Genomic DNA, 25,663 nt, shown 5'->3' with positions numbered 1-25,663 from the left:
CAGGGAAGAGATACCTTGGCATGCTGCAGAGACCGTACCAGCTGCCATCCTTGCAGAGCATGCAGGTGGGGCCCACACCCTGCAGACAGGGGCTCAATGAAGCCCACTCACAGAGAGAGGTGCTGCCCAGGGCCATGCTCACCTGTGCAGACATTCTGTGTGCTCACCCATGCATACTCTCTGTGCTCACCTGTGCACACTCTGTGCTCACCTATGCACATTCTCTGCTCACCTATGCACACTCTGTGCTCACCTGTGCAGGCACTCCTCTGTGCTCACCTGTGCAGACACTCTGTGCTCACCTATGCACACTCTGTGCTCACCTATACAGACATTCTGTGCTCACCTATGCACTCTGTGCTCACCTATGCAGACACTCTGTGCTCACCCATGCATTCTGTGCTCACCTATGCAGACACTCCTCTGTGCTCACCTATGCATTCTGTGCTCACCTATGCAGACACTCTGTGCTCACCTATGCATTCTGTGCTCACCTATGCAGACATTCTGTGCTCACCTATGCATTCTGTGCTCACCTATGCAGACACTCTCTGCTCACCTGTGCAGACATTCTGTGCTTACCTACGCATTCTGTGCTCACCTATGCAGACATTCTCTGTGCTCACCCATGCACACATTCTCTGTGCTCACCTATGCACTCTGTGCTCACCTATGCAGACATTCTGTGCTTACCTATGCATTCTGTGCTCACCTATGCACACATTCTCTGTGCTCACCTATGCAGACATTCTCTGTGCTCACCTATGCATTTTGTGCTCACCTATGCACTCTGTGCTCACCTATGCAGACATTCTCGTCGTCCAGCTCGGCGGAGCTGTTGCGGTAGAAGCCCAGGCGGCAGTGCTGGCAGTGCTGGCCCCGCGTGTTGTGCTTGCAGCTCACGCAGGTCACCACGTTCAGGAAGTCGATGTAGCTGCAGCGGTTGGAGTGGCCGTAGCACTCGCAGTCTAGGGGGGAGAGGAGGGGACAGCTGGGGACTTTGGGCTTGAGTGCCTTCCCTTGTGCTGGGAGGAGGAGAGGAGCCACTGGAGGCTGGAGGGAGAGCCATGGCCACTGCCAGAGCAGGGCTGGGGGGTGCTGGGCAGGAGAGAGCACACAGTTCTCCACCACGACGGGGGGATTGGGCTGGAAATCATCGCTCAGAGAGCAGAGCAGGGTCAGGGTCCCTGTAATCCTGAGGTGTGGATGGGCAGGAGCCAGCCCCTTGCAATCCCAGGACATGATTTCTTCCAGAAACTGCATGACTGTGGGAGCAGTGGAAGGGAGTCAGGTGTTAATTACAGAGCTGCCTTGTTAATGAGCAGAGCTCCGTGCCTGGGTTTGGCTCTGGGGAGGCTGCAGGACCTGTGAGGAGCTGGGCTGGGGGACAGAATCTCGCTGGGGCAGAGGGGACTGGCCCATGGGATGGGGCTGGCAGAGGGTGCTCAAGTGGAGATGGAGCTGCTGAATGTTCAGGTAAAACCTCACAGCCTCTCCTCTGCCCCTCTGTATCCCTTCCCAGCAGGGAGAGTTGTACCTTTCTGTTGTGAAGGGCAGTGGTTCTCAGGTTAAATGTTTAAAATAAGCCTGTGCAAGGCAGTGTGGGAGCCTTCACAGCTGGTGGACAGGTGTGTGAAGGTTTGAACAGGGCTTGCCTGGCACAGCACAGCCTGCAAAGGCTGCTGGTGGCGTGGGAGATGCCACCTTCACTTGGCCAAGTGCTCCTGTCCCCAGGGCTGACCTCTCTCAGCTGTGGGCATGTGGTAGAAAACAACCATCTGTGGAGGATTGGATTTTGTGCTTCTTGTGTTTGCTTTTTATTACCATGACTTGGGATGGTGACAGCCTTGCAGTGTCAGATCCAGGTGCTGGATCTTACTGGGAGTTTATATATATGTATTTATACAGTGAGATGTGCAACTCAGGAGAAAAGGAGGTGACTTGTGGCCCAGCTGGCCTGATCAGGAGGTTCCCAGCCAGCAAGGGCAGGGGATAATGTGAGCAGAAACAGTCTCAGACAGGTCTGAGCTTCCAGAGCCTTCAGAGAGAGGTTTGGAGCAGGGGCTTTGCTCCCAGCAGAACATTGAACACTGGAGGATAGTGCAGGGATGGCAGGGAAGGGTTGGCATGCACATGCAACTGCAGGAGGAGATGAGATCCATGACATGATGGCCAGGGAAGGAGGAGCAGGGCAGAGGTTTCCCCATGGTTCACAGCTGCCTGAGGAGGAGCTGAGTCTCCTGTAATCTTGACTCCCTGTGGAAGAACTTCTGCCTCATCAACTGATACCAAAAGAATTTCAGCTCAAATTCTGCCTGCTGCAATTCCCAGGAGTTGTTTCAGACCAGGGAAGCCCTGCTACATACAGCCAACAGCTAACCACGACTTGGACAGACCCTCCCCACCTTCTCCACGTCTGAGTCTGCAGGATCACATCCCCTGAGCGAGGTCAGGGAGCCCTGGAGCCTCCCTCTGCTTACCTTTGTACGTCTCAATGGGAGCCACTGGGCCAGAGTTTGGTTTGAGCCGGATGAGTTTTGAGCTCTTTGAGGATGCTTGAGAAAAATCAGAGAAAGGCTTTTTCTCACTGCTTAGCACCACCCCCTGCCACGAGAACAATGCCAAGAGCACCGTGCTGGCAGCACTGGCATCTATTTCTGCACCAGACAGCTGGGAGCTGCCACATTCCTCCTCTTCCCCTCCCCTCCTCAAAGTTGGATGCACGAAGAACTCAATGCACAAAGAACTCAATGCACAAATAACTCAATGCACAACACTACTGCAGAGCTGGGAGGAGCTGCTCACACGTGCCCCCTTCATGGGTGTTTGGTGGTGTGGTTTGGGATTTTGGGATAAGGATTTACAGCTTACAAACCAGATCTACTGGCCACAGACTCAGGCTGATGGAGGCCACGCCAGCTGGCACCCAAAAATCTGCGAGGAGGACGAGTGCCACGGAGGTGGCATCTGGCAGGGGTTGCTACAGGGTGCTGCAGAGCAGGTGCTGCTCCAGCCTGGCCCGTCCCCAGCAGCACATACCTGTTTTTTTCCCGTGCTTCTTGCCTGCAGAGTGTGCTGTGCGCCCTGGTTTGCTCTTCGGAGCCGCTAGAGGATAGAACAGGTCTGAGAGCTGTGCTGGGGAGGGGGTTCCCAGGGCTGTGTGTCCTGTGTTTGCTCAGGGAAAAGGGCTGTCCCAGCTGGAATGGGGCTCCCTGCTGCCAGCCAGACCCCTGTCCCACACAGAATGACCCAGCACTGCTGGTAAAGGCCACCAAGCCCTGGGAGGTTTTGTGCTTTGGTGAGCCCAGGAGCAAGGTTGGGCAGCACTGAGGTCCCACAGGGTGTTTGGAAATGGTTCCATTGGTATTTTTGTGGGGTTTGTGCCTCCACTTGCAAGTGCTGTGGTGCTCAGGGAGGCCCTGGGTGGGCACTGCCAGCTCCAGCATGTGTCAGTCACATCCTCCCAGTGACAGTGGTGGCAGGAGGTGGCCACAGTCAGAGAGCACCCACTTCCAACACCATGTCCTGCTGCTCTCCATGGCTTTCCTTGGCCCCAAACATCTCCAAAAACACCTCCCTGGGGTTGGATGAGCTGAGCTGAGCCGAGCTCTACCCTCTGAGCAGGAGGTTGTACAATGGGTGGCTGTCCTGGGCTGTGGCACTGAGGGACAAACCTGCCCAGTCCCAGCCTTGGGGACAGCCTGGCCTTACCTCTCATGCTCTCAGGAGGCTCTGGTGCCTTCGGCTTCTGTCCAAGTGCTGCTGTGTGTGGTGGCATCAGAGAGAACATCAGATTTACAACAGATCCCCCCTGCTTTGCTCAACAAGGTGGCAAAGGAACACTGGAAGCTCTAGGCTGGTGTCTAGGCTGGGTGGCTGGAGCTGTATCTGGCTGAGGATGTGCTGAAGCAGGAAGGAGAGACAAAATCTCCTCAAAGTTAGCATCTCTAAGTGTGGAGAGAGGCAGGAAAAATATTCCTAAGGGGAAGGTGTGGGAGCTGCAGGATGGCTGAGTGTTGGCAGGTGGTCCTGACACTGCCCAGGCACAGAGAGCAGCCAGGTGTGCAGAGCACTGTCAGGGCTGTCAGCACTGCTGGCCCCTGGTGTAGCTCCATCCCTTGTTACTGCATCAAAAGCAGCTTTGCCTCTCTGTGAGGCCAGACAGCCCCAGGACGCCGTGGTGTGCACAGGAGGGATGCTAAATCTACAGCTGAGCTACAGGGATCTGGGGTGGCAAAGGGGAGCACCAAGGGCAGCTACCAGGGCTGTGTGTGGTGGGAACCCTGAGGAGGAGCAGCTTCAGCCTCAACAGCCAGGGAGGAACCTCCCAGGGCTCCCCAGGGCGAGGAGATGCGATGGAAGGATCTGTGCTCTGAACAACACAGCCCATCCACTGACAGGGGTTCTGCTCCACACACAGGCTCCAGCCTCGGGAGATGACAGCATTTCCATGATCCTCTCCACTCACCCCAGCTGTCAGCAATCCCTCCTACCCCTCACCATCCTCATCTTCACACACAGCACTGAACCCCGAGGCTCAGCCCAGCCTCATTCCCAGCTCCCTGCAGGGCACACACAGACCCCAAGTTCTTTCCCAGGCAGGAGGAGAAGAGAGGCATGGAAAACACAGATCTAGAGCTAGAATAAAGCATTCTCTGAGCTGGTCCTCGCTGGCAGGACCCAACTCAGCCCTGTGGCTCCTACCTTGTGCTCCTGGGCCAGCCTTGGCCAGGGGAGAGCCCACCTGCAGCGGGGCAGCCGCCGACAAGCCGGGGTAGTCTTGGGGTGATCAAAGGGAAAATTGTGTTACTGGGGAGCTGCTATCCCACAGAGAACCCTGCAGCATTCCCACAGGGAGTCAGAGCCCCAAATCCAGCACCCAGCCCTGTGCCACGGGGTGTTTAGGCAGCAGAGCCTTGAATTGTGAGGGGCAGTGTGTGCTGAGCTGAGCCACTGCCCTGCACCCTCTGCTTTGAAATTACAGCTGAGAAACAGCACTCACACCTGGGATGGAGGCACCAAGCCCTGTTTCCAATCCCAACCTCCATGCCCTCCTTCAGGCTCTGCTGTTCCCTCAGAAATACAAACCAAAGAATTTCCAAGCATCCAGAGAGGTTGAACCAGTGAGAAATTTTATAGCTCACTTGTTTGGTTTCCCTGCAAACCCTCACCCCCACTGGCTCCATCCCCCTCCCCTGCTTCTCAATATTGGTAACAATCTTCAGGTTTGCTAGAAAACAAACCAGGGACTAAAAATTTGAAAAGCCATATTATTAATTTCAAGCTCCAGTTGGGTAACATAAGGAGGAGGAGGGAAAAAAAAAAAAATCTCATGATCCTTGCCAAGTTTCAAAGGACAAACCCGAGTAGGAGAGAAATGTGATTTCCCAGCTTCGTCAAGGGGATGATAAACAATACAGAATAAAAAAGAAAAAAAAAAAGATTATTTTTTAAATGACAAGCTCTAAGAGAAGGTGATAGACATTGTCCTTTTCAGCTGGAAAGTGGAAACCAATTGATATTAATATGGTGTTAAAGAGAATATGAAAAAATCCCTGTGCAAATTGGCAAGGGTTTAATTAGAGTCACAATAAAAAACAGCCCTGGAGGCATTTTGCTTTTTAGTCATTCACATACACCTCCACTCAATCGCATTTACAGAGCCAAGAAAATTATTAATGCTCATTATCTTGAGAACCTTTCCCTTTGTAGCTCTGGGCCATAATGGACAGTTTTACATTTCAGGGTGGGGAGAGACACATTTTACCCCAGAACCACTTTATAAAAATGGGAGACGATGGGCAGCTCTGATGGAAATTGCTGTTCTTGGTGGGCTCCTGAGGAAGTGGAATAAATTAAACCAAAAAGTCACATTTCATAGCAAAAACCATTGGGGCAAACAGCACTGGAGGAGTGGGGGAGAAGCCTGGAAAAGTCCTCAAAACATAAACACAGGATTCCTTTCCTGCAGGCACTCCCCACAGCCAGGCTGTCCAGGCTCATTTTCTGCTGGAGTTTGTGACCACCCAGCAGGGCTCAGGCTGGTCCTGCTTTTCACTGCTGAGACTGCCATGAACCAGAGGGAGGAAAATTGAAGCAGGAAAAAAATTAAAAAGGAAAACTTTGGGTTTTTTGGGGTTTTTTTTCTTATTTTGAACATGGGGAAAAAAAGTGACAAATGGCAAGGAAGGAACTGACAGGCTTCAAGGAAAGGCTTTGAAATAACAGAGCCGCAGAAGGCAAAGAACAGCACTTAATTCATCCTCCTAAGGGTAAACTCTGCGATTTCTCTTCCTTCTACCCACTTTGGCAGCTTCCACTGCCTTCAGAGCACAGCCCTTGCCCGTGGACTCCTCCCTGTCCCCCCTCTCACCGCAGGGCTGGCACAGAAAGCATCCTACGAGCACGACCACAGCTCCACCTTGACCACGAAAACACCACGAGCAGCCAAGGGAAGCAGATGTCTAGCAGCTCCATGCAACCCAGAGACAACCCAAATCGAATCTCCTCCTCTAGCCTACGTGCCACGCTGCTCCTGCAGAGCTGCTACCCACTGGTGTGCGGAGGAGAAGGGAAAAACACGTCGGGCTGGCTTTAAATACCTGATTTTTTCTGTGTTTCTGTCACGGGCACAGAGGCAGCAAACTCAGAGGCTGGTCTGATGATGCTTGCTTGTGGTGGGAAGAAGAAATTCAGAGGGCAGAAGACAATTTGTCAATTAGGGGGTGAAACAGAGCAGGGATGGGGCAGGTCTAAATGGCTGGTTTGAAAGCAAGGAGGGGTTTCAATGCTTCTAAAATTCAGAAGAGGGGGTTAAAACAGAGTATCTCACTTTGGGATTCTGACTCTGCTTGGGGTTACTGTCTCTCTTGCAAAAATGTCCTACCAGGAGTTCAAGGGTCACCTCTCCCACAAAGTGTTTCCCTGGGGGCCCAGGTGAATTAGATCTGCAGGGCCTTGGGAATGTCATGGTTTTTAAATAAATACTTTATGTTTTGCATGGAGGAGGAGGAGGAACATCTCTGGCCAAAAGCAGATCAGAATTAAGCTGGGCCTTGATTGCCTCTTGCTGGGCAAGGGCACTGAGTGGACTTTTGGCAAAGGTCTTACCTTGCCCAGGTAAGAGCAGGTCCCTGAGCTGCTGGGTGGCCCTGGCTGCCTCCAGGCACTGTCACCACTCCCAGGCCACCATCCTGGGGTGGGACCTGGCTCTGCAGAAGCACAGATGGGATCTGGATGGGGGTGAGGAGTGAGGAGCTCAGGCCTGGCTGTATCAAGCCAAGGACCTGGCAGCTGAGCTGAGATTTATTAATTTTTGTCCCTTGCCGTCAGTTAATGAAAGCATTAGGAAAACATTTTCTCTGGATTTCAAAGCAGGTTTTGGAGAAGGAATAAACCCTGTGGTGTCTCTCAGGTCCCTCAGAGCAGCCTGGCAGGAGAGGTTACCCCCAGCACCCCAATCCCCCAGAGACACTGTCCTGCCACACAGGCAGAGCACTGCAAGTCATACAAGAGACACACCAAGCAGCTACCCACACAAACACAGCAAAAAAAATAGCCCTAAAATGTCACTACAGGTGAGCATGGATAAAAATCAGGTGACCCCACGTACATTGTGTAGATGTGGATGTGATACCTGGAGCTCCAGGCTGGGGGTGGATGCACAGGTACAGCATGGATCTGGGTAAGGAGCTCTTCCTAACAGAGCTGAGCCTTGCACTCTTTTCCCAGGATCACTCCAACTCCATGGAAGTTGGACTTAAACCCTCAGCTCCCTGATTAACTCCTCAAGCAGGGTACTTCCATGAATATATCTATATTTGCATAAACATGCAATCAAGTTTCCTCATCCCTTTGACTGGCTTCTGGCAGCTCCCCCAGACAGACTGTTACTAACATGCTGTGGGTGTAAAACGTCCTCCTGGGAAATATCAGGCCCTGAAAGCATGGCAAAGGGAGGAATGCGTGTCTAATTCCCCCATGAGCAGCTTAAAAAAATGTCCTGCTGTTAAGTTTTATCTGCTCATTTCCAAAAGACAAGGAAAAACGCTGTCTCCTTGTTCACAGGGGGAGGGAAGGAGGAGCCCCCAGAAAAAGGACAAAAGTTTTCCTGCTCTGGGTGATTTCAGAAATTAGGGAAGGATGTTTGTGGCACGTGTGTGAGCTCCTGGGCTGCTTGGACAGCGGCCACTGGGGAATGCTGGAATTGTGCCCGAGGAAAACTGCACCTGCAGTACATCCATGGGCTTGGCCACAGGGCTTTGGTGCAACCAGCAAGGACACAGCAAAGCCTGTGGGGTGCTCTGAGTCTGGTGGCGAGTGGCAGCAGGTCAGGGATAGGGCAGGATGGGGTAAAATTTCCTCTCCTTCCAGAGAAATACGCGGTTTAAATTTATTATGGATCAGAAAAGTCTTCATTGCTTTCTGTGCCAGACACAACAGCAAACCAGGGCTGCCTGGAGGCTGGGGGAAGTGAACCAAGTCAGGGTGATTTTTATCCATGTTCTTTTATCATCCTACAGAGCAGAGATCCACAGCTACCAACACAGCAGCTGCAAGTGGAGCCTGGGAGCGCAGTCCTGACTCCTGAGCAGGGCAGGGAGCACGGCACCCACCTGGCTGGGTGGTGGTGGCTGGCAGGGGGGTGCTGCTGGTGGTTGTGGTGGTGGTGGTGGTGGTTGAGGTGGTGGTGGTGGTTTTTGCAGTGGTGGTTTTTGCAGTGGTGGTTTTTGCCGTGGTGGTTTTTGCCGTGGTGGTTTTTGCGGTGTTTACGCGCTGCGGTCGCTCGTACGCTGACAAGCAAAGAGAAGAGTTGGGATGCACTCACTGGGGGAATGGTGGGATTCCATGCCAGCCTGCACACCTGTGAGGCTGCTGCTGCTGCTGGGCTGAGCTGGTGACTGATTCCTCAGCACGGTCACAACTGGGGCACCGGCAGGATTAAGGCGACGGCGGCTGGAGGAGCTGCCCGCAGCCCGGGCGTGTGTGTGAGCGGGGGCTGCAGCCTGGGGCTGTATCAGCTTACTCTCCTGCTGCAGATATTGGCTTAAATACTTACAGCTCCATCATAAACTAATTGCCAATTAAGCTGAAAGGGGGAGATGGAGGCAGGTCTGGGCAGGGAGGTGCCAAGGAGCCCCCAGGCCCAGCTGTGCTCCCACGGGCCCAGCTGTGCCCAGCTGTGCTCCCACCTGCCCAGATGTGCTCCTTGCACATTCCCTGCTGCTCACCCAACTCCCTGGCACCATCAAAGCCAACCAGCACCATTTTTGGACCTGTTCGTTTCCATCCTCTGAATTTTGGGATGGCTGGGGGTGAGCAGAGCCCCCATGGAGCCAGGCAGGAGCAATCCCACCCCACTGCCCCCAACTAAAATAACACCAGGACACAAATTCCTGCTTAACTCACACCTGCTGCCCTCCTGTCCTTGTTTGTCCCACTGCTTCACGCAGATTATCGTGCTTAATTTCATAATAGCCCTGAGCTAGTTTAAATACTTAATTTAGGTCACTCCTAGTCTCCTATGTGGGCTAAATAATCTCTCCTTAACTGGCCTTGCACATAAATCCCTCCTGTCCACCTCCTGCACATCGCTCCCAGCACCCTCCCGGCCTCCGCCCCGCAGAAAATCTTGATGGGAAATGTTTTCCAGGAAAACAAAAGTAGTGCTGAGGGTGCCAACCTTTGTAAATGGGAGGAAAAAAAGTTATCAAAATGGTTTTGAAGAGAAAGGTGAAGAATATTTTGAACTGTTGAAACATTTATTTTTTTGAAATCCCAAATTACTTATGGGGGACCTTTAATTTTTATTTGCAAATTTCAAGCTCTTAACTGCTAAAAATCTAAATATGGTTCATTTACCCAGAAAACCTGTCCTCCACTTTTCTATTAGGTGCATTTTTCCTAATTGCATTTGCATTTCCCTGAAACGATTCCTCCTCCAATTCTTCCCGCTTGCCTGCAAACCAAAGAATTCATTATTCATTCAGCTCCCTGATTTGTTTCTTCTGGAGGGGCACTCTGTGCTACAACATTCAAACCCAGGCTTCTGCTTAACCAAAACTCCAGGCTCTTTGATATCAAACTACCTCCAGCTTTGTTAAATTAGGAGCCCTCTCCTGCCATCAATCTTGCAGCAGAAATCCCTGCTGAGCTCTGCCTTTGCTGCTGACACCTCACAGACATTTGTTCATATACATACACGTGTACATACAGATGTACACACACTTTTTTATTGATAGCCCAAGGTGACCCAGACTGGGTTCTACGCCAAATAATTCACACCCAGCTCCTTCTCAGAGCAGAATTCTGCAGTACTGGGGGGCTAAGGGGGGAGTTCACAGCCAGCTCTGGTGATTTTGAAGAGTCTTTTATTATTTCCTTTCCAGCTGCCATACTAACGAACCTCATGGGGGGAAACCATGCCAGAGGAAGAGGCAAAATGAGGCTGCTGAAGTCAGAGGAAGAAAATATAAGACTCTTTGACAGGACAGAAAATGAGGCACAATTAGGGAAGACTTATTGCCTGGAAAATGATAATGGATAGAAAATAACCATATTTTTTTTCCTAGTGACATCCACAAGGATCATGCACCGAGGTGTTAAATGCCAGCATTTCAGTCAGGGTTTTACTTACTGCCAAAGGCTGAGCCTGCAGCTGCACCTGGAAAAAACAAGAGGAAGCCCAGTCACTGGAAGCAGGACACCATCAGAAGATCACACAGACACACAACGTGGGACTGAACAGCAGCTAATTAGTGGGGGCTTGCTCACAGGCACATCAGTTTGCTGCTACAGATTAAAAGCTGTTTTGTCAAAGCACAGAAACAGAGAGACAACGCTGTCTGGGCTCCTGGCATCTCAAGCCTTTCACCTGAGGAAGGAAAACCAGTGAGGTCCTTGCTGATGGGGTTTTTCTGTTAACCATTTCCTTGGGCTGCTGTGAAAGCCCAGCAAAGGACAACACACAGGAGCACTGGGCTAAGGACAAGCTGCAGGGTCTAAAAAAGGGGACTAAAGAATCACAGAATCACAGAATGAGCAGGCTGGAAAAGACCTTTAAGATCATCTAGTCCAAACTATGACCTAACACCTCCTCATCAACTAAACTGTGGTACTGGTGCCATGTCCAGTCTTTTTTTAAACACACTCATGGGCCTCCCTGCTGTAACACCTGGGTGAATCATGGAAAGTCTCAGCTCTGCATGATTATACAGCACAAAAGAGGTAGGACTGCCTCTGAGCAGAGAGCTTCAGAGAGCTGTTTCTGGGGCAGAGGAAGAGGATGTTGATGTGGGGAGGAGGAAGAAGACTGAGTGATGGGAAGAGAGACGAATGGGAGAAGAAAGAGGAGAAAGAGAAATAGGAAGAGACACAAGGAATGGAGGAGAGGGAAAGAGAGAGAACAGCATGTCTGTGCCTGTCAACACCAGAAACTCTCCCAGGCTCCTTTGAAGCAATGCAGCCGCTTGGTGGGAGCTGACAAGCTCGTTCCCTTTCAAAGAACCTGCTCGTCTACCAGCCCTGGCACACACAAAACATTCCCGTCACGGCCTTGGGAGCCTGAATTTCAGCTTTGATCATCTTAAAGCACATAAATCTTTCAAAAATTTTGGGGGGAGGGAGAGAAAAGATTCTCTTTGGTAATGCTCAAAGCTGCTGCTTGAAAGGCTGGAGTGGCTACCGTGGCTTCGTGACATTTAAACAAGTTTGCTAATGTGGAGTGGACAGGAAGCCAGGAGGAGCTGGCCCATCTGTGATGTCTCCTGCCCCAATTCCCTGCCTGGAGGATGGTGGGAATGCATCCTCCACCGCTGTCAGAGCTGTGTGCCAGCAGCAGCTGGAGGAGGCTGGGGCTGCGCACGGGGACCGCAGCTCGCGGTGCTTCCCGGGAACACCGGCAAGCACGGGCAGGATGCAGAGAGCAGCCAGCACTGAGCAGAGCCAGCCCTCCTGCACTGAGCAGAGCCAGCACTGAGCCCATGGGCTGCCACAGCTCTGCTGTGCTAATAACACCTTTGTTAAAGGACAATTATTGGCATTGCCCCAGAGCTGTGGTTATATCTCGGCCTAAGGTCATCATCCCTGCTCTTGACCATCCTTTAGATTCATCACTCCTCTGCCAGCAGCCAACACATCACCTCTGCATCCACCAGATCCTCTTTCATTTCTCTGTGCACCAGACAAGGGTGAGGACCCATTTCCCTTTGGAAACTGAGCATCCTGCACCGATTGGAGCTGGAGAAGGGCAAGATGAGCACCCACTCTCATCCAGGTGGTGCAGCCCAAGGCAGGGCTGGCTTCCTGCAGGTTACTTCCATGCATTGCAATCCCTGCAGGTTATTCCATGCATTGCAATCCCTGCAGGTTATTCCACGCATTGCAATCCCTGCAGGTTATTCCATGCATTGCAATCCCTGCAGTTATTCCATGTATTGCAATCCCTGCAGGTTACTTACATGCATTGGGGGAACCATTGGGGAGAGGCAGGTAGGACCCTGCTCGCCAGGACCTGGAGCGAAAGTTCTTCTTGCACTTGCCGCAGTCCTGGCCCGTGGTGTTGTGCTCACACTCGCACTGGAGGCTGCCCTCTTTGAAGGTGCACAGGTTAGCGTGGAGGTTGCATTTACACCTGGAGGAAAAAGATAGGAAAGAGCTGTCAGGTGTTACTGCTGCTCCTCCTTGTCCCCAGGGTAGTGCTGACAATGTGCTAAGGCCGGGTTGGTCACCCCTTCCTGCTCCTCCTGCAGGTTTTTCTCACTGAACTCAGCACTTTTCCCCAGGTGCTGGGGTTCAGTGTCCACTCCTCACTCAGGGCAGATCTGCAGCCTCTCGTCCAAGATGAGACCCTTCACTCCCACTGATTGAGGAGCACAGGCTGTTCAATGGCAGGCCGACATCTGCAGCCAAGACACCCTGAAGGAGTCACTCACATGTTACAGGGTAATAACCTCAGATGGAGGCTTTTATTGGAAGCAGTCTCTGCCTTTGGCTGGAGGAGCTGGGCTGACCCTGGTGGCACTCAGCCCTTGCCCCCTGTCACTGTGCCAAAGCCAGCAGCATTTTCTCCCATGGCTGCCCAGCACAAACTCTTTTCCCTCCGTGCAGCATAGCCCCAGCCTGCTGTGACCAAAATAACACAGGCAACAAGCCACCACCAGAATCCACCAGCTAGTCCCCGCCTCATCAGAGAAGGCAACAACTAAAAACGCTATTCAGCAATTTGCAAACATTAAGAAACTTTTAATGAGCTGTAGTGCAGTGTGCAGGGAATAATTATCTCTGTGCACAATAATTCCTGTTGCTCAGACTCCGGAGGTGACTTGTGCAGAGCGCAGAGGCTGAGCCCATAACTCACACGTGGCTCTGGTGACTCCTGGGCCTGAGCTGAGGCCATCAGAGAGACTTTGGGGACCAAAACATCTCATTTCATTCCAGACAGCCGATCCCTAGCACAGCCCGATGGTTTTCCCTGCTTTGTGCAATAATTTACACTCTCAGAAGCAGAAGCATTAGAAAACAGTAATGCTGTGCCCTCTGCGCAGGGTGGAGAAGTCTGATGGGGCAGCGCTTCCTTTTCCAGGGCTCAGGAGATGCAGAGCCGAGGGAATGAACTGCCTGCAGGGGAGACAGAGGGAACATGGCCTGCTGCTCCTTGTGCTCTGTCTGCACTGGGATAAACAGCCTGGATTAGGCTGGGAGCTGAGTCTGGGCGCTGCTGCTGCGCATGCCCCCAGCTCCTGGTGCCTCTCCCCCTCTCCCTTGGAGCCCCCAAAGAAGCTCCCCAGCCACCTGCCTGACCCTCTGAGGCCGCCTGTGCTGTGCTCTCCTCACGCATGGCTGGATAAGCTGACCTCATGTATGATTTCTTTTTTACCCCTCCCTCCCCTCCCTGCCCTTAATTCTAGCAAACCCCGCTCAGAGGCTAAGCATAAGCTGGATGAACAATCTCTCCCCGTCTTACAACCCTGCCCTGTGTCTGACCAAGCAGAGGAGGGAATTTTGCAGCCTCTCAAAAGGGAGGGAAGAAGAAAACGTGGCCCAGGGAGCAGAGGCAGCCACACTCAGCATGCTGCACTTGAACCCGTGTGTGAGTGAGGGCTGGAGATGCGGCGTCACGGCTGAAAGCACGAGCACTGCTGCTCTGGGAGCGAGCCACGAGCATCCAGGGCAAGGAAGTGGCTTTGGCTGGTACCCACAGCCAGCAGGGATGCTGAATTTCAGATGCTGCAGGTCTGCTGAGGCTCTGGTGAGGAAGGGTTTGGGCTGAGCTGTCCCAGCCTTTGGCAGAGGCGCTGCCCAGCCCCAGGGTGCTGCGGAGCCTGGCTCTGAATTATTCAGCGTCCACACAGCGTGGCCTCCTTCTCGCGCTTCAAAACGAGCAGACAAGAGCAAAGCAGGCAAGATAGTGGGTTAAAGCAGGTTAAAGCAGGTCAAAGCCTCAGCACTGCTGCTCTGGGCCCTGCCTGAACACAGCAAAAGCTTCGGGAGCTGCAGCTCTCCTCCCTCCTCCTCTGCTGGGGTGAGAGGATGGGGCACAGCCTCAGCATCCAGCCTAGGGGGGTTTAGGAGCCCCAGGGGAGTGGGAACAAGGATGGAAAGGACTGTCACACCCTTTGCTTTCCCTGAAGTTTGGGATGAGGTGGAGCATGGTGCTTGGCTCCAGTGTTTGACCCTGTGAGTCACAGTCCGGTCACAGTGGGGACATCACTCCTGGGTGGCCATCCCGTGGTGGCCTGAGGCAGCCTCGACCAACCCCCTCCACATGTGGCACATCCTTGCTGCTGGCAGGAGCCAAGCAGACATTTTGGGGTGCTTCTGGCTCCCAGGGCAGGAGGGTGAGACCTGTTTACCATTAATTTGGCTCCAGTGGGACCCAGCCTGGCCAAGGCATGGGTGTGTGCAGGAGGCAGCTGGGAGTGCCTGCTCTAAACACACACACACACACACACACACACTGCTCACTTGCTGCTGGGGAGGGCTGGGAGCCCAGCACCAGCTCCTGGGACAGCCCCAGCTGCCTCCTGCCCAGTGGGATGGGGACAGGGAGGGAGCTCATGGATGTCCCCCAGCCAGGTGTGATAGAGCACAGCTCCTCCCAGGGGAGACCCTCACTTCATAATCAGTGTAAACAGGGAAAATTAAGTCAAGAGGAAGCAGAGGCAAGTGTTCACCTTGCCTGCCTGTGCCCAGGTCACTGATTTTTCTCACTGCTAGGTGCTTTGCCACCGTGCAAAAGTTTTGTTATCCCAAGGATCAATTTTACCAGGGAATTGCTTTCTGAATCCGACCTTTGAGGATCATCAATCTAAGCAGGGAACTGTAACCCCAGCAGGCTGACCCTGCAGCACAGCACTTTCCAGCCCAATCAATCAGCTGCATTATTTAATGGTGAACAGCCGAGCACCCTCAGCCAGCCCATTTTGGGCAGAGGTTTCTGCATCCTGGCCTTCCTGCAGCTCTGTGGATCAGCCTCAACCTTTTCCTCAGGTTTCTGTGCCTCCTCCTCCGGGCCCAGAGCCCAAGGACACGCCGATGGTCTGTGCCTGCCTTTCCCCAGCCAAGACTCAGCTGCTGGAGACTGGAGTAAATGGCATTAGCCCAGTCCCCTGGGTGGGAGCTGCTCCTCCTGCTCATCCTCCTCGGCGCCCAGCCATGGCAGGAAGGAGAGGATGAAGGGAAAGGTTAGGAGCTACTTAGCAATGAGGCTTAAAAATCAGCAGCGGGGCAGACACCTGCGCTGTGTCCTGCAGAAGGCAGCCATGGCCCTGCTCCAGCCCCAGGGCTGCTCCAGAAAAGTGCTGCTTGCAATATGGTCTCTCTGGCTCTGGAAGGGATCTGGGGAGCTGGGAGTGTTCCTCCTCTCTGGCTCGTGGGTCGAGGCTGTGCTGACAGTGCTAGAAAAGGCATTCAGAGCCTGTGGAGTAGTGGGGAGCAGCCCCAGCAGGGCCCTCAGCACCCAGGGACACCCATCCTGCACCAGGCTGGCAGGAGCTCACACCACTGCACTTGGCATTCAACAAAACCCAGCTCACACTGTTCCCAGCAGGAGTGGTCGGAGCAATGTGTGCCCCAAGATGTTACAGTTTGCACAAGGGGGTATTTATGAGTTTATTGCAGTGCAGGTCATTCAGCTTTCCTCAGAGTGGTGCAGTGTGGTTCTGATGCTGCCAATGCCTCCACCAGGGAACATCACAGAGCTTGGAGCGCCAAGGAAAGTTTACAGGAAAGTGTCCTTTTTTTTTTTCTTGCTTTCTTTTATTTTTTTTTTTGCCATAAAGAACACTTTTCTGCAATTCTCCACGTCAGCATCCTGGAGGTCACAGCAGTGAGCTGCTGGAGAGGTGTCTGGTGCCAAGCCCACGTGTGAGAGAAGGAGATGCCCACACATAGGAAGGCGGTGAGTGCAGCAAACCTGCAGCAAACCTCCCTCTGTGCTGGGAGCCCCTTTCCCTGAGCTTTCATTAATAATGACTTTTGAAGTAATTTTAAAAAGCCCTTTGTTTTCTTTCCAAGGATTCTTACTTGTTCTGCAACCCCATTTTCTGTCCTCAACCCCGCTTGCAGAGCAGGGAAGGGAGGCAGGGAAAGGCAAAGAGCATCTCCTCATCCCTCCTCTCCCTTCCTGCAGGGATGGGGCAGCCTTGGGGTGCTGGCACTGCTGGGTGAGGACCTAGAGAGCTGCTCCATCCCCTTGTGCCTCATTCCCAGCTCCCATGAGACAACACTGACTGCCCTGAGCTCCTTAAAAACTTTAAAACTCCCCTGCAAGCCTCTTTCCAGCGCAGGGTGCACACTCCTCTCCATGAGGATGCTCTGCATGGCCATGGGGATGCTCTGGAGACTGCTGGTCCCATCCTGCTGGGTTCCAAGCCATCCCAGTCCTTCCTTTCCCCCCCCGGGCTTGGCTTTGCCCCCCTGCTCCCTTTCTGCTGGTGCTGAGGCAGCTCAGAGAGCCGCTAATGACTGCCGGCCGGAGGAAAGCTTATCAGAGCTTTCCCCGGAATTGTTTGCTCTCACTGTAATTGATGAGCCTTTAATGAGTCTCACGGGACGATGTGTTTGAAGGGAGCTCTTTCCTCTCCGTCCCCAAGGAAAACGATGTTTCAACTGATCTGGGCTCTCGGGGAAACATGAATAACTCTTCTCCATCTCTCTATTGTCATCCCCGGCGCTGCTCGCAGCACGCTCCGGCAGCTGCCTGGCCATCACTTACCCACTTCTACCTGCTCCTTTGCAACTGTTCTGGCAGCTCAGCAAAAGCAGGGAGCAAATCTTTTGGGCAAAGCATAACGGGTGCTGAGCTTGGATTGTTTCTGGCCCATCTGTGCGTGTGGAAGCAGGTAAAAATAGCTTCTAATGGCTGGGCCATGGAAGAAGCACAGTCCCTTTGTGGAGAGCGTTTATATCAGGATTTGCCTTGCTGGGAGATCGCTCTGGCAGGGTTTGCTGTTGCCAGTCCTGGAGCAGGGCTCAAGAGGATGAAGAAGGCAATGATGGCTCATCCCAGGAGCAGGGCTGGGAGTTTTCCCCAAGCCCATGGTGGAGGAAAAGCCATTTTAACATGTTGGTTTTTGCAGCTTGAATCAGGGTGAGAGGCTTCTGGCTTTCACTGCTTTGTGCAGAGCCAAGGAACTGAAAAAAAAACCCTGAGTTAGGTCAGAGGGTTGTGAGCAGGTTGTTTTCCTTGTGGGTTTTTACTTTTGGTTGTGTGGTAGGGATGGGTGAGCCCTCCCAGCAGGAAGGAACCCTCCTCGCTGCCCTCCGAAATGATTTGAGGTTTGGGTTACAAAGATGAGACCATTTAAAAGATGCCAAAGTGGAGAGCAGGCTAGCTGGCTGTTCCCATCCGAGAGGCTATTTATTTTAAATAAGTTGACACTCACCAGCTGTCAAGATCCTGCTGACTGGTGGAACATTATTTATATTCAAAGCTGTCTTAAAAAGCAAACATAAAACCAAACTTCCCCATTAGGGGGTCGGCCAGCAGAAGGGAGGAAGGGTGAAGAGGACATCACATGGATATGTGAACATAAATATTTGCAGAGTAATGTGTATAAATGCTCTTGGTCTTTCTCCTGGAATGCAATAATGCCTGCAATTGAGTTCATTGGCCAAATTGAATTTGGGCTCCTGTAGAAGTCTCTTTATATTAAGTGCTTTAACATACATCACCTTCTCAGTCTGTCGATGAAATTCTATTATCTGCTCAGGGCCGGACACAACTCGGCAACAAAATCGGAGGGGGAATAAAACCCTTCACAAACCAAAGCCAGGTGCAGGTAATAGGACCTTGGGCATCTGTCTCTGGCTATCGACAAAGTGTCAGCAGCGTCTGGGGGAGGGAGGAGCTCTCTGGGTTTCTCCCTCCCTCCCGCTCAGAGTTTCCTCCCCACCTTGCTGCAGTGAGGGTAGAAACCTTTGCAGGACTCCAGCAAACAGTTGTTGCACATTAACTTAATTTAACTATACGACCAAGAGCAAGATTTTGCTCGAACTCAAGCTAATTCCAGCCTGGAGGAATGCCAGGGAAGCTCAGGCCTCCAGCTCTCGGGGGCTGCCCAGCATGGAGGCGAGGACGGGCCGAGGAACACGGCTGGCACAGACTTGGCTGTCCTTGACACGAGGATGCTGCTGCCTCCTGGGACCCGAGTTCTGTCTGCCAGGAGCTGCAGGGGAAGGAGCAGGGACGGGCACAGGCAGTGCTTGCATTGGTTTTGTGGTCATTCCAAAGCTGCCAAGTGTGGGCTGAGGGCTGCAGGGGAGTTGGGTTTGTTCTTGGGGGCTGTTCGGGGAGTGATGCTCCAGCACTGGGATTGGGGAAGCTCCTGCTCTCACAGATCATTCACCCAGCTCCTGCCTGTTCCCCTCTGGTCCAAGTCCCACCCTGCTCCTCAGGGAGAGATGTTCACCAGCCACCACACAAAATCAAAGACCCTCAACAAGAGACTCTTCCACTGACCAAACCTTTTCTCCAATTTAAAGGCAGCTTTGCTGGAGAAGTCAAGATCAGCTGGAAGGTGTCCCACAACAGAGCCAGAAGAAGGAATGTCCCAAGCAGCTCAGGGACAGCCAGGATGTGCTTTGAGCTGGCACCCCTGGTTTGAGCTGAGCTACAGCCACAGGGGAAGTGCACTGAGCTGCCCTCACTGAGAGGAGGCAGTGACCAGGAATTCATTCATCTTTAGCAGCAATACAGCATCAGTCATCTCCACATCTCAAAACTCACCACAAATGCAGAAAAATCTATCCCCTGCATGTGAGTACCACTGAGCATTTCCAGCTCCATTTATTGCAGGAGGAGCTTTTGGGGGTGGCCTTGGTCCTCCAGGTCTGGAGTGCCTGGTCCTGGCTGCTGGCACCAGGATAACAGGCTGGCCAAAGTTGTTCTGCTCCACTAGCAAGCTCTCCAAGTCATGTGGAGAGAAAATCCTTCAGGGGAGCACCCATGCACGGCACAGAGAACACACCAGGGAAAGAGGCAGGGGAGCACAGAGGGCCTTTCCCTTCAGTTTTTTGGTGTAAGCAAAGCAGCAGCCAAGGAAAGCCTAAGAAGAGCAATTGGTGAAGTGAGAAAAGGAAATGTCACTTCAGAGCTGGAAACCTCATCTTGTTGGTGCCTCTTTGGCCTGAGCACAGCCCAGGAAGAGGCTCTGCTCCGTGGAGCTCTCAGTGGTGAGGGATGCTCCCTCCTTCTGCCTTCCTCCAGGGACTGCTCATCACCAGCAGGATGGACAGACAGACAGACAGACAGTGCATGCACTGGGGCAGGGCAGGACAGAGTGGGGAGAAATCCTAATAACCAGCCTAAAATTGATTCACTTCTGCTCAATCTGATTTCTCCTAACTGGATCCACATGTCCTGGCCATGGCACATTAACTCCAATTACAGCTTATTAATGTCTCCGTGATGGAGCGTGCCCTGCTGAGCACGGCAGTGACTGACGTTAGGAAGGGGAAGAAATTACTCCAGAGAGACCCAGTGTGGAGTGGAAGCAGAACCAGTGGCTCTCACCACAGCCCCAGCAGCCAGGGAAAGCTCATTCACCCGTGCCCAAGCTCACTGCTGCACTGAGGAGAAAATTAAGCAGTGAGTAGAGAGATCTGTGGGGAAAAGTCCTTCCACTTCCCTTCCCCACCCTGCCTGGCACACACACAGACCAAGGGCTTGCTTGTGTCTATTCCTGTCCTGACTCTTCTGCATCTCCTGTTACTCTGCAGATCAATAGGGACAGGACAGAAGAAGAAGGGGGAGGTGGGGGAAAGAAAAGAAAAAGATATCAAGAAGAAAGAGAGTAAAAATAAATTGTCAGCTATGAACAGAGAATCGCTGTGGGAGGAGGAGGAGATGCAGAGGAGACCCTGAGGGACAAACCCACTGTACCAACACCAGGAATGAAGCAGTGACCCCCAGGATTCACCAGATCCTCTGGCCTACAGGACAAGATAAGGCAGAAAACTCTTTCCCCAAGTCTTTATTCTGTCTCTCTGCTTTTCCCCAAAGCTCTGGCAGGTTGTGGTTTGGGGTTTTCCTTTTGAAGCTGAGGGGTGAAGGATGGGGTGTGCTTGGGTGGGGGCCAGGAGTACCTGGCCTGAGGGGGTCACAGAAAATTCTCTGAAGCCACCAGTTAAGGCTGCAGCACAAGAAACCCCCTGGGCTCTCTGCTCTGAGGGCAAAGTGTTTTGCTCTTCCCTTGGCCATGAAAATCAACTGGAAATGAGCTGCCAGGTGCCTCATCACTACCAAAAACAGTGTGGTACAGGGACACAGGCAATGGCACACACTGCTCCTGCACTGCCACCCACTGTGGCCAGGCACAGCTCCTTCAGCCTCTCAGGGCTGCTCCCTCTGCTCTCCAGCTGGAATTTTCTCTCATTCTGCTCTCCAGCTGGAATTTTCTGGCTGCATTTTGCCCTTGACCCCTCATTTCTTCACAATAATAATAATTTCTTCCCTCTTGTTTCCATGCCCCCCTGGAGTGGACCCCTAACACCACCCCACTTTTAGCTTGGCACTTTCCTGCTGTCCCTCCAACATGTCCTGGGAGAGGCAGTGTGTGTCCATGCCCATCCCTGCCCACCCTTCCTCCCCCTTCCCTGCACAGTGCTCCTGTCAGGCTCACATTGATTTCTCCTCTCTTCCTCTCAATAACCCATCCCTTGTTGAGCCATACACTAGATTTAATTTGGTTTTAGTCCCTGCACTGTAACTGGCTTTGCTTACAGCTGGAATTAGATTGCTCTTCAGTGCAAAAACCTGCTTGCTGGGACTGGAATAATCACAGAAGCAGAGTTAATTCACAGGGAGCTTCTCCATCTTATCCACCACTTATCCACAGCTCCTCAGCTGCTCACCTTCCCTGCCCTGTGCCCATGGGGGCTGGAAGAGTCAGCACAGGACAGGCACTGACCTCTCTCTGTCCAGGATGAGTGTCCCTCTCTCCTGGGAACCAGCCCAGCAAGCTGGAGCTGTGCAAATCTGCATCTCACTGTAGCTCAGAACTTGGAGTTTGGGCTGATAAAAGCAGATTTCAGAGTTTCCCCTGCTCCCAGCTGAGAGGAATGATGGATTTGTCTTTACAAACAAGCTGTGGGTTTGCTGATAGATAAAACTAGCACTGAGAGACAAAAGAAACAATGGGATGGATTCCACTGATTGATGAATGGAAAAAAGATATTTGCTTTGACAAACAAACTGGAGGGTTTGCTGATATATGAAATTGGATATTGTAAGATGAAAGAAACAATGGGGAAAAACCATAAATTCCATAAGAATTAAAAATTAGAAGGGAGGGTTATACATTAGAGGGGAATCTCAAATATCAGTTGTTCTGGGAAGTCTGGACCTCTCAAGTACCTCAGCCAATGGGGAAAGAGAGAGGGAAATTGGGATAAAAAGGAGGCTGCTTCCTCCAAAAATTTGAGAGGTTGGGAATGCCCCATGGCCTCTCCCTTTATTCAATAAAGTTTATTCTCCCTTTATTCAAATAAAGTAAGAGGATTGTCTCATGTTGGCCCTGGCTAAAAAGCAGCATTGCAGCTTCCACAGGGTATCCATCCTTGCCTCCAGCTGCCCTGGGGTGCCTGTGGGATTTTGGATGTCTTGTAGAGATTGTGACTCCCCCAGCCTTGGTTGGGGTTGAAAGGGTTTTTCCTGCCCTTCCCCAGCTGCCTCTTTTCACAGAATTTTTAGGGATTTTCTGTCTTGAACCAATCTCAGCTACTATTAAATGATATTAAATTTGGCCAGTGAATTCTAAAGCTGATGAGGGGCTGGGGAGGGAGGAGGAGGACAACTGAGAGCAAGGTGCTGGACTGGGGAGAATCCCACCAGCATGGCCTGAAGCCCAAAGTACTGAAGCACCAAATCCTGCCCAAGGCAGGCAGGAAAGGTAAATGGCTCGGAGGAGGAAGGTGTTCACTGGACACCAAGAGGATTTTAACTCTTTGAAGCATCAACTGTCCCCAGGCTGCTGCAGGAGCAGTGACAAGTCCTTGGTTATCTGTGCTGATCTCCACACTTGGAAGCCAAAGCTCCTTGCACAAACACTGACATCAAACATTTAGTCCTAATTTACCAGACACTGTGGAGGTGCTCTCCTGCTCCTCTGCCCACATACCTGAGCCCCCCAGGGCTCCTCCCTGAGCAGTCCCCACGGTGGGCACCTCAAAATGCCCCCAACCCAGCTGAGAGCCACAGCTGCTCGTCCCAGAGAGGCACCACGCCATGAGAAAGAGCCTCACTGCTGCCTCCAGGGCAAGGGCTCTCCCATCCCTCCCTGCAGCTTCCTTCCCCTTGGAGCCTGTTCAAAGCCAGCCTCGGTGGCACCTGCAAACATTTCTACTTGCAAGTCTCAGAAGCAAGCAGTTTGGAACTGATACAAACGGCTCCTCTGTCGCTGTGGTGATGCTTGTTAGCCTGGGGTGGGTGATGGGGAGATTGTTCCCCTCTCGCCTGTAAGTCTCGCACAAGCTGGATGGGAAATCAGCCATCTCGGCACTTTTCCACCTTACTTTGCTTTTTTGGTTGATGTCATAACGTAACATATGGCATCGTACAGAGAAATGAAAAACAAAACCCAGGAGAAACAAACCCCCTCCTGCTTCCTCTGCCCCAGATCTGTCAGGGGGTTTACCCTCACCCCAACCTTCCTCTGCCAGGGCTGGGGCTGCTCAGGGTGTGCAGGACTGACTGGGGATGACCCACCCTACTTGTACTGGCAGTGAGCTGGACTTTAGTGGGGTGAGCCTCATTCCACACCCCATATCCACCAGCATCACCCCCGAGACATCTGGCTGTGTTTGCACAGCTGGGACAGGATATTGCAGGGAACTCAGACCCTGAGTGTCCATCCAAGCCACGTCCCAGCTCCCCCAGCACCAGCTGCAGGAGGACACAGCCTTGGAGGTGCCCCAGCCGTTCCCTGCAAGGACACATCTGCTGCCCTGCCTGGGCTGTTCGAGGGAGAAAAGGTTCTCTCTCAGTTGGCAGAAATGCTGATGGCTCAGTTTCCTAGCAAGAACCCTCTTCTCATCCCTGCGAGGAGAGACGCCCAAAGAAACCCAGCAGCCGTTACCTGCCGGTGACTTCGATGTTGGAGACGGCGTAGAAATACTTGTACAAGTTCTCCCTCTGCACGTAGGTGCCCCCCAGGGCGGGCCTCAGCAGCCTCATGCGCAGGTCGGTGACGGTGAAGAAGTCCTTGAGCCCTTTGGCGCTCTCCAGCCGGGTGTACAAGTTGTCCATGTTCTTGAGGTCGGGGCCAGCGAAGATGGCGAAGCGGTCCCGCACCTCGAACCGGACGGTTTTCTCTTTTTTGGAGCCCGCCCAGCGGGAATACTCCTCGGTGCAGAGGACCCTGTTGGCACTGGTGGTGGAGAGGTCCCGGACCCTCCGTGCTGGCATGCTGAAGGCCTCCATGCAGTCATCTGCATAATACTGGTACGGGTGCCAAGTCCTCCCGTTGTCCAGCGACTTCTCCAGCATCATGATGGTGGGGCGCCCGTACTCGAAGGTGATGACGATGTCGTCGGTCAGCTCGATGCTCTTGTTCCAGGACAGGGTGATGTTGGCCAGCAGCGGCTCCGGGTAGCGGCGCCACGTCACGCTCTGCCAGTACGTGGCCAGCCCCTCGTCCTCGCTGTCGAACATCAGCTTGGGCGGGTGGGCCAGGTCGGGGTTGGAGGCGTCGCACTCGTCGCTGCACAGGTACGGGTTCTCCTGGAACAACAACAACGGTCACCTGAGAGGAAAGCAAAGCCTGGGCACGGCGTGGGCAGCGTGGGCACACACACGCTGGGTTGGGCTGCTTGTGTCAAGGGTTAGATGCTGTGAGCTGAGCTGGAGGGGGCCTGGCTCTGGAGGATGCTGTTTCTGAGAACGACTTTAAGGCAGAAAGATGCGGCTTTGCCTCAGCTGTAAGAACGGCTGAGCTGCTTCCTTTGAAAGGCCCTTTGGGAAAGGGCTTTTCAATTTGGCACAAGGGCAATTTTCATAGAAAGCTCCTTCCCTGAGATGGTCTCTGAGAAACTTGGGTTAAGCTTGGCTGATTTACAAGCCTAGGAAAGCTGTGCTCGTCCCTGCTGCCTTGGAGGAACTGAATGGCTAAAATCCCCCAAGCACACCCCTGCCTCCCATGGCTGCTGCTGCTGAAAAGGCTGAGGACAGAACCATCCCCCTGCTGCCTCTGAGCACAGCTAGAGGAGACAAACCAAATTTCTCCATCTCCAAGCTGGGACAGAACTGAGCAGTAGCAGAGAGAGCAGAGATTTGTGCTCCTGGTGCCTTGGTCCTCACAGGGAGCAGGGTGGGAAGGATGGCTCATCCCATGCAGGTGACACTGCCCGCTGCCTCCAGGCCTGAGCAGTGGGGGAGAACCTCCAGCCGTCCCATTTTGCCCACAAGTGCCAGTGCACAGCCAGGCTGTGTTTGGCAGGGACACACCTCCACATGCTGAGCTGCACTGGGACACAGTGTCAAGGTCACACACCACATGTTGAATTTTTGGGGGTGGGCAGCTGTGCCAATGCATTTATTGCTCACTCATATGTTTGTTAAAGCCCAGCATCACTGCCCTGCAGCTTCTGCCTCCAGTAGTGAGCATATGGGTCACACCTGCCTTTGGGATTGTGTAGGGCTGTGTTCTAGTGGGTACAGAGCACAAAAAACTCTGCAAATCCTTTTTTTTCTTTTTTTTTGCATATGAAGCATCTCTTTGCTGTCACTGTGCCTCCCTCTCAGAATCCAAATCCAAAGGATTGTGGAGGGAGAGGGATTGATATGACAGCGGGCTCTGCTGCTGTGGGACCCTTCTCAGGAAGGCAGAAGCACCTGGCAGAGGAGGAGGAGGAGGTGATAAAGCAGCTGGAGCTGCTCAGAGCTGCTGGCTGGAGGTGAGGAGCCTGCTGGGGTGTGAGGTCTGGCTGTCCTGAGCACAGCAGCTTTCAAGGTAAGAGCAAGCTGGATGTTGTGCTCTGGTTTGTGGGTGCTTTGTGCGTGGTTGGGAGCCATGGGGAGGTGCTGTGTGTGGGGATCAGCGTGCTCCTGCCTGGCCCTGGGGAATTCCTGCAGTGCCAGGGTGTGGGGAGCTGATACTGGTACCTGAGGCTTCAAAAAATGAGGTGCAGGGTGGATCTGAGCAGGTTGGTTGTGTCTCTGGCTGCT

At 52.9% G+C, this 25,663-nt stretch overlaps 1 protein-coding gene across 1 annotated transcript in view; it reads right to left on the bottom strand.

Moving 5' to 3' along the window:
* NTNG2 (netrin G2) overlaps positions 1–25,663 on the bottom strand; it is a 47,923-nt gene that overhangs the window by 2,168 nt on the left and 20,092 nt on the right. Inside the window, 9 exon segments of the mRNA XM_033077737.2 lie at positions 801–968; positions 2,481–2,555; positions 3,040–3,105; positions 3,712–3,759; positions 6,555–6,671; positions 8,616–8,792; positions 10,637–10,663; positions 12,459–12,631; positions 23,577–24,220. Coding sequence (XP_032933628.1) covers positions 801–968; positions 2,481–2,555; positions 3,040–3,105; positions 3,712–3,759; positions 6,555–6,671; positions 8,616–8,792; positions 10,637–10,663; positions 12,459–12,631; positions 23,577–24,220 — 1,495 coding nt within the window.

The sequence above is a fragment of the Catharus ustulatus genome, chromosome 21 (assembly GCF_009819885.2).
Source record: "Catharus ustulatus isolate bCatUst1 chromosome 21, bCatUst1.pri.v2, whole genome shotgun sequence".
In the NCBI taxonomy this organism is placed as follows: domain Eukaryota; kingdom Metazoa; phylum Chordata; class Aves; order Passeriformes; family Turdidae; genus Catharus; species Catharus ustulatus.
Note: the sequence above shows the minus strand (reverse complement) of the source record. Positions and strands in the feature narration are given on the sequence as shown.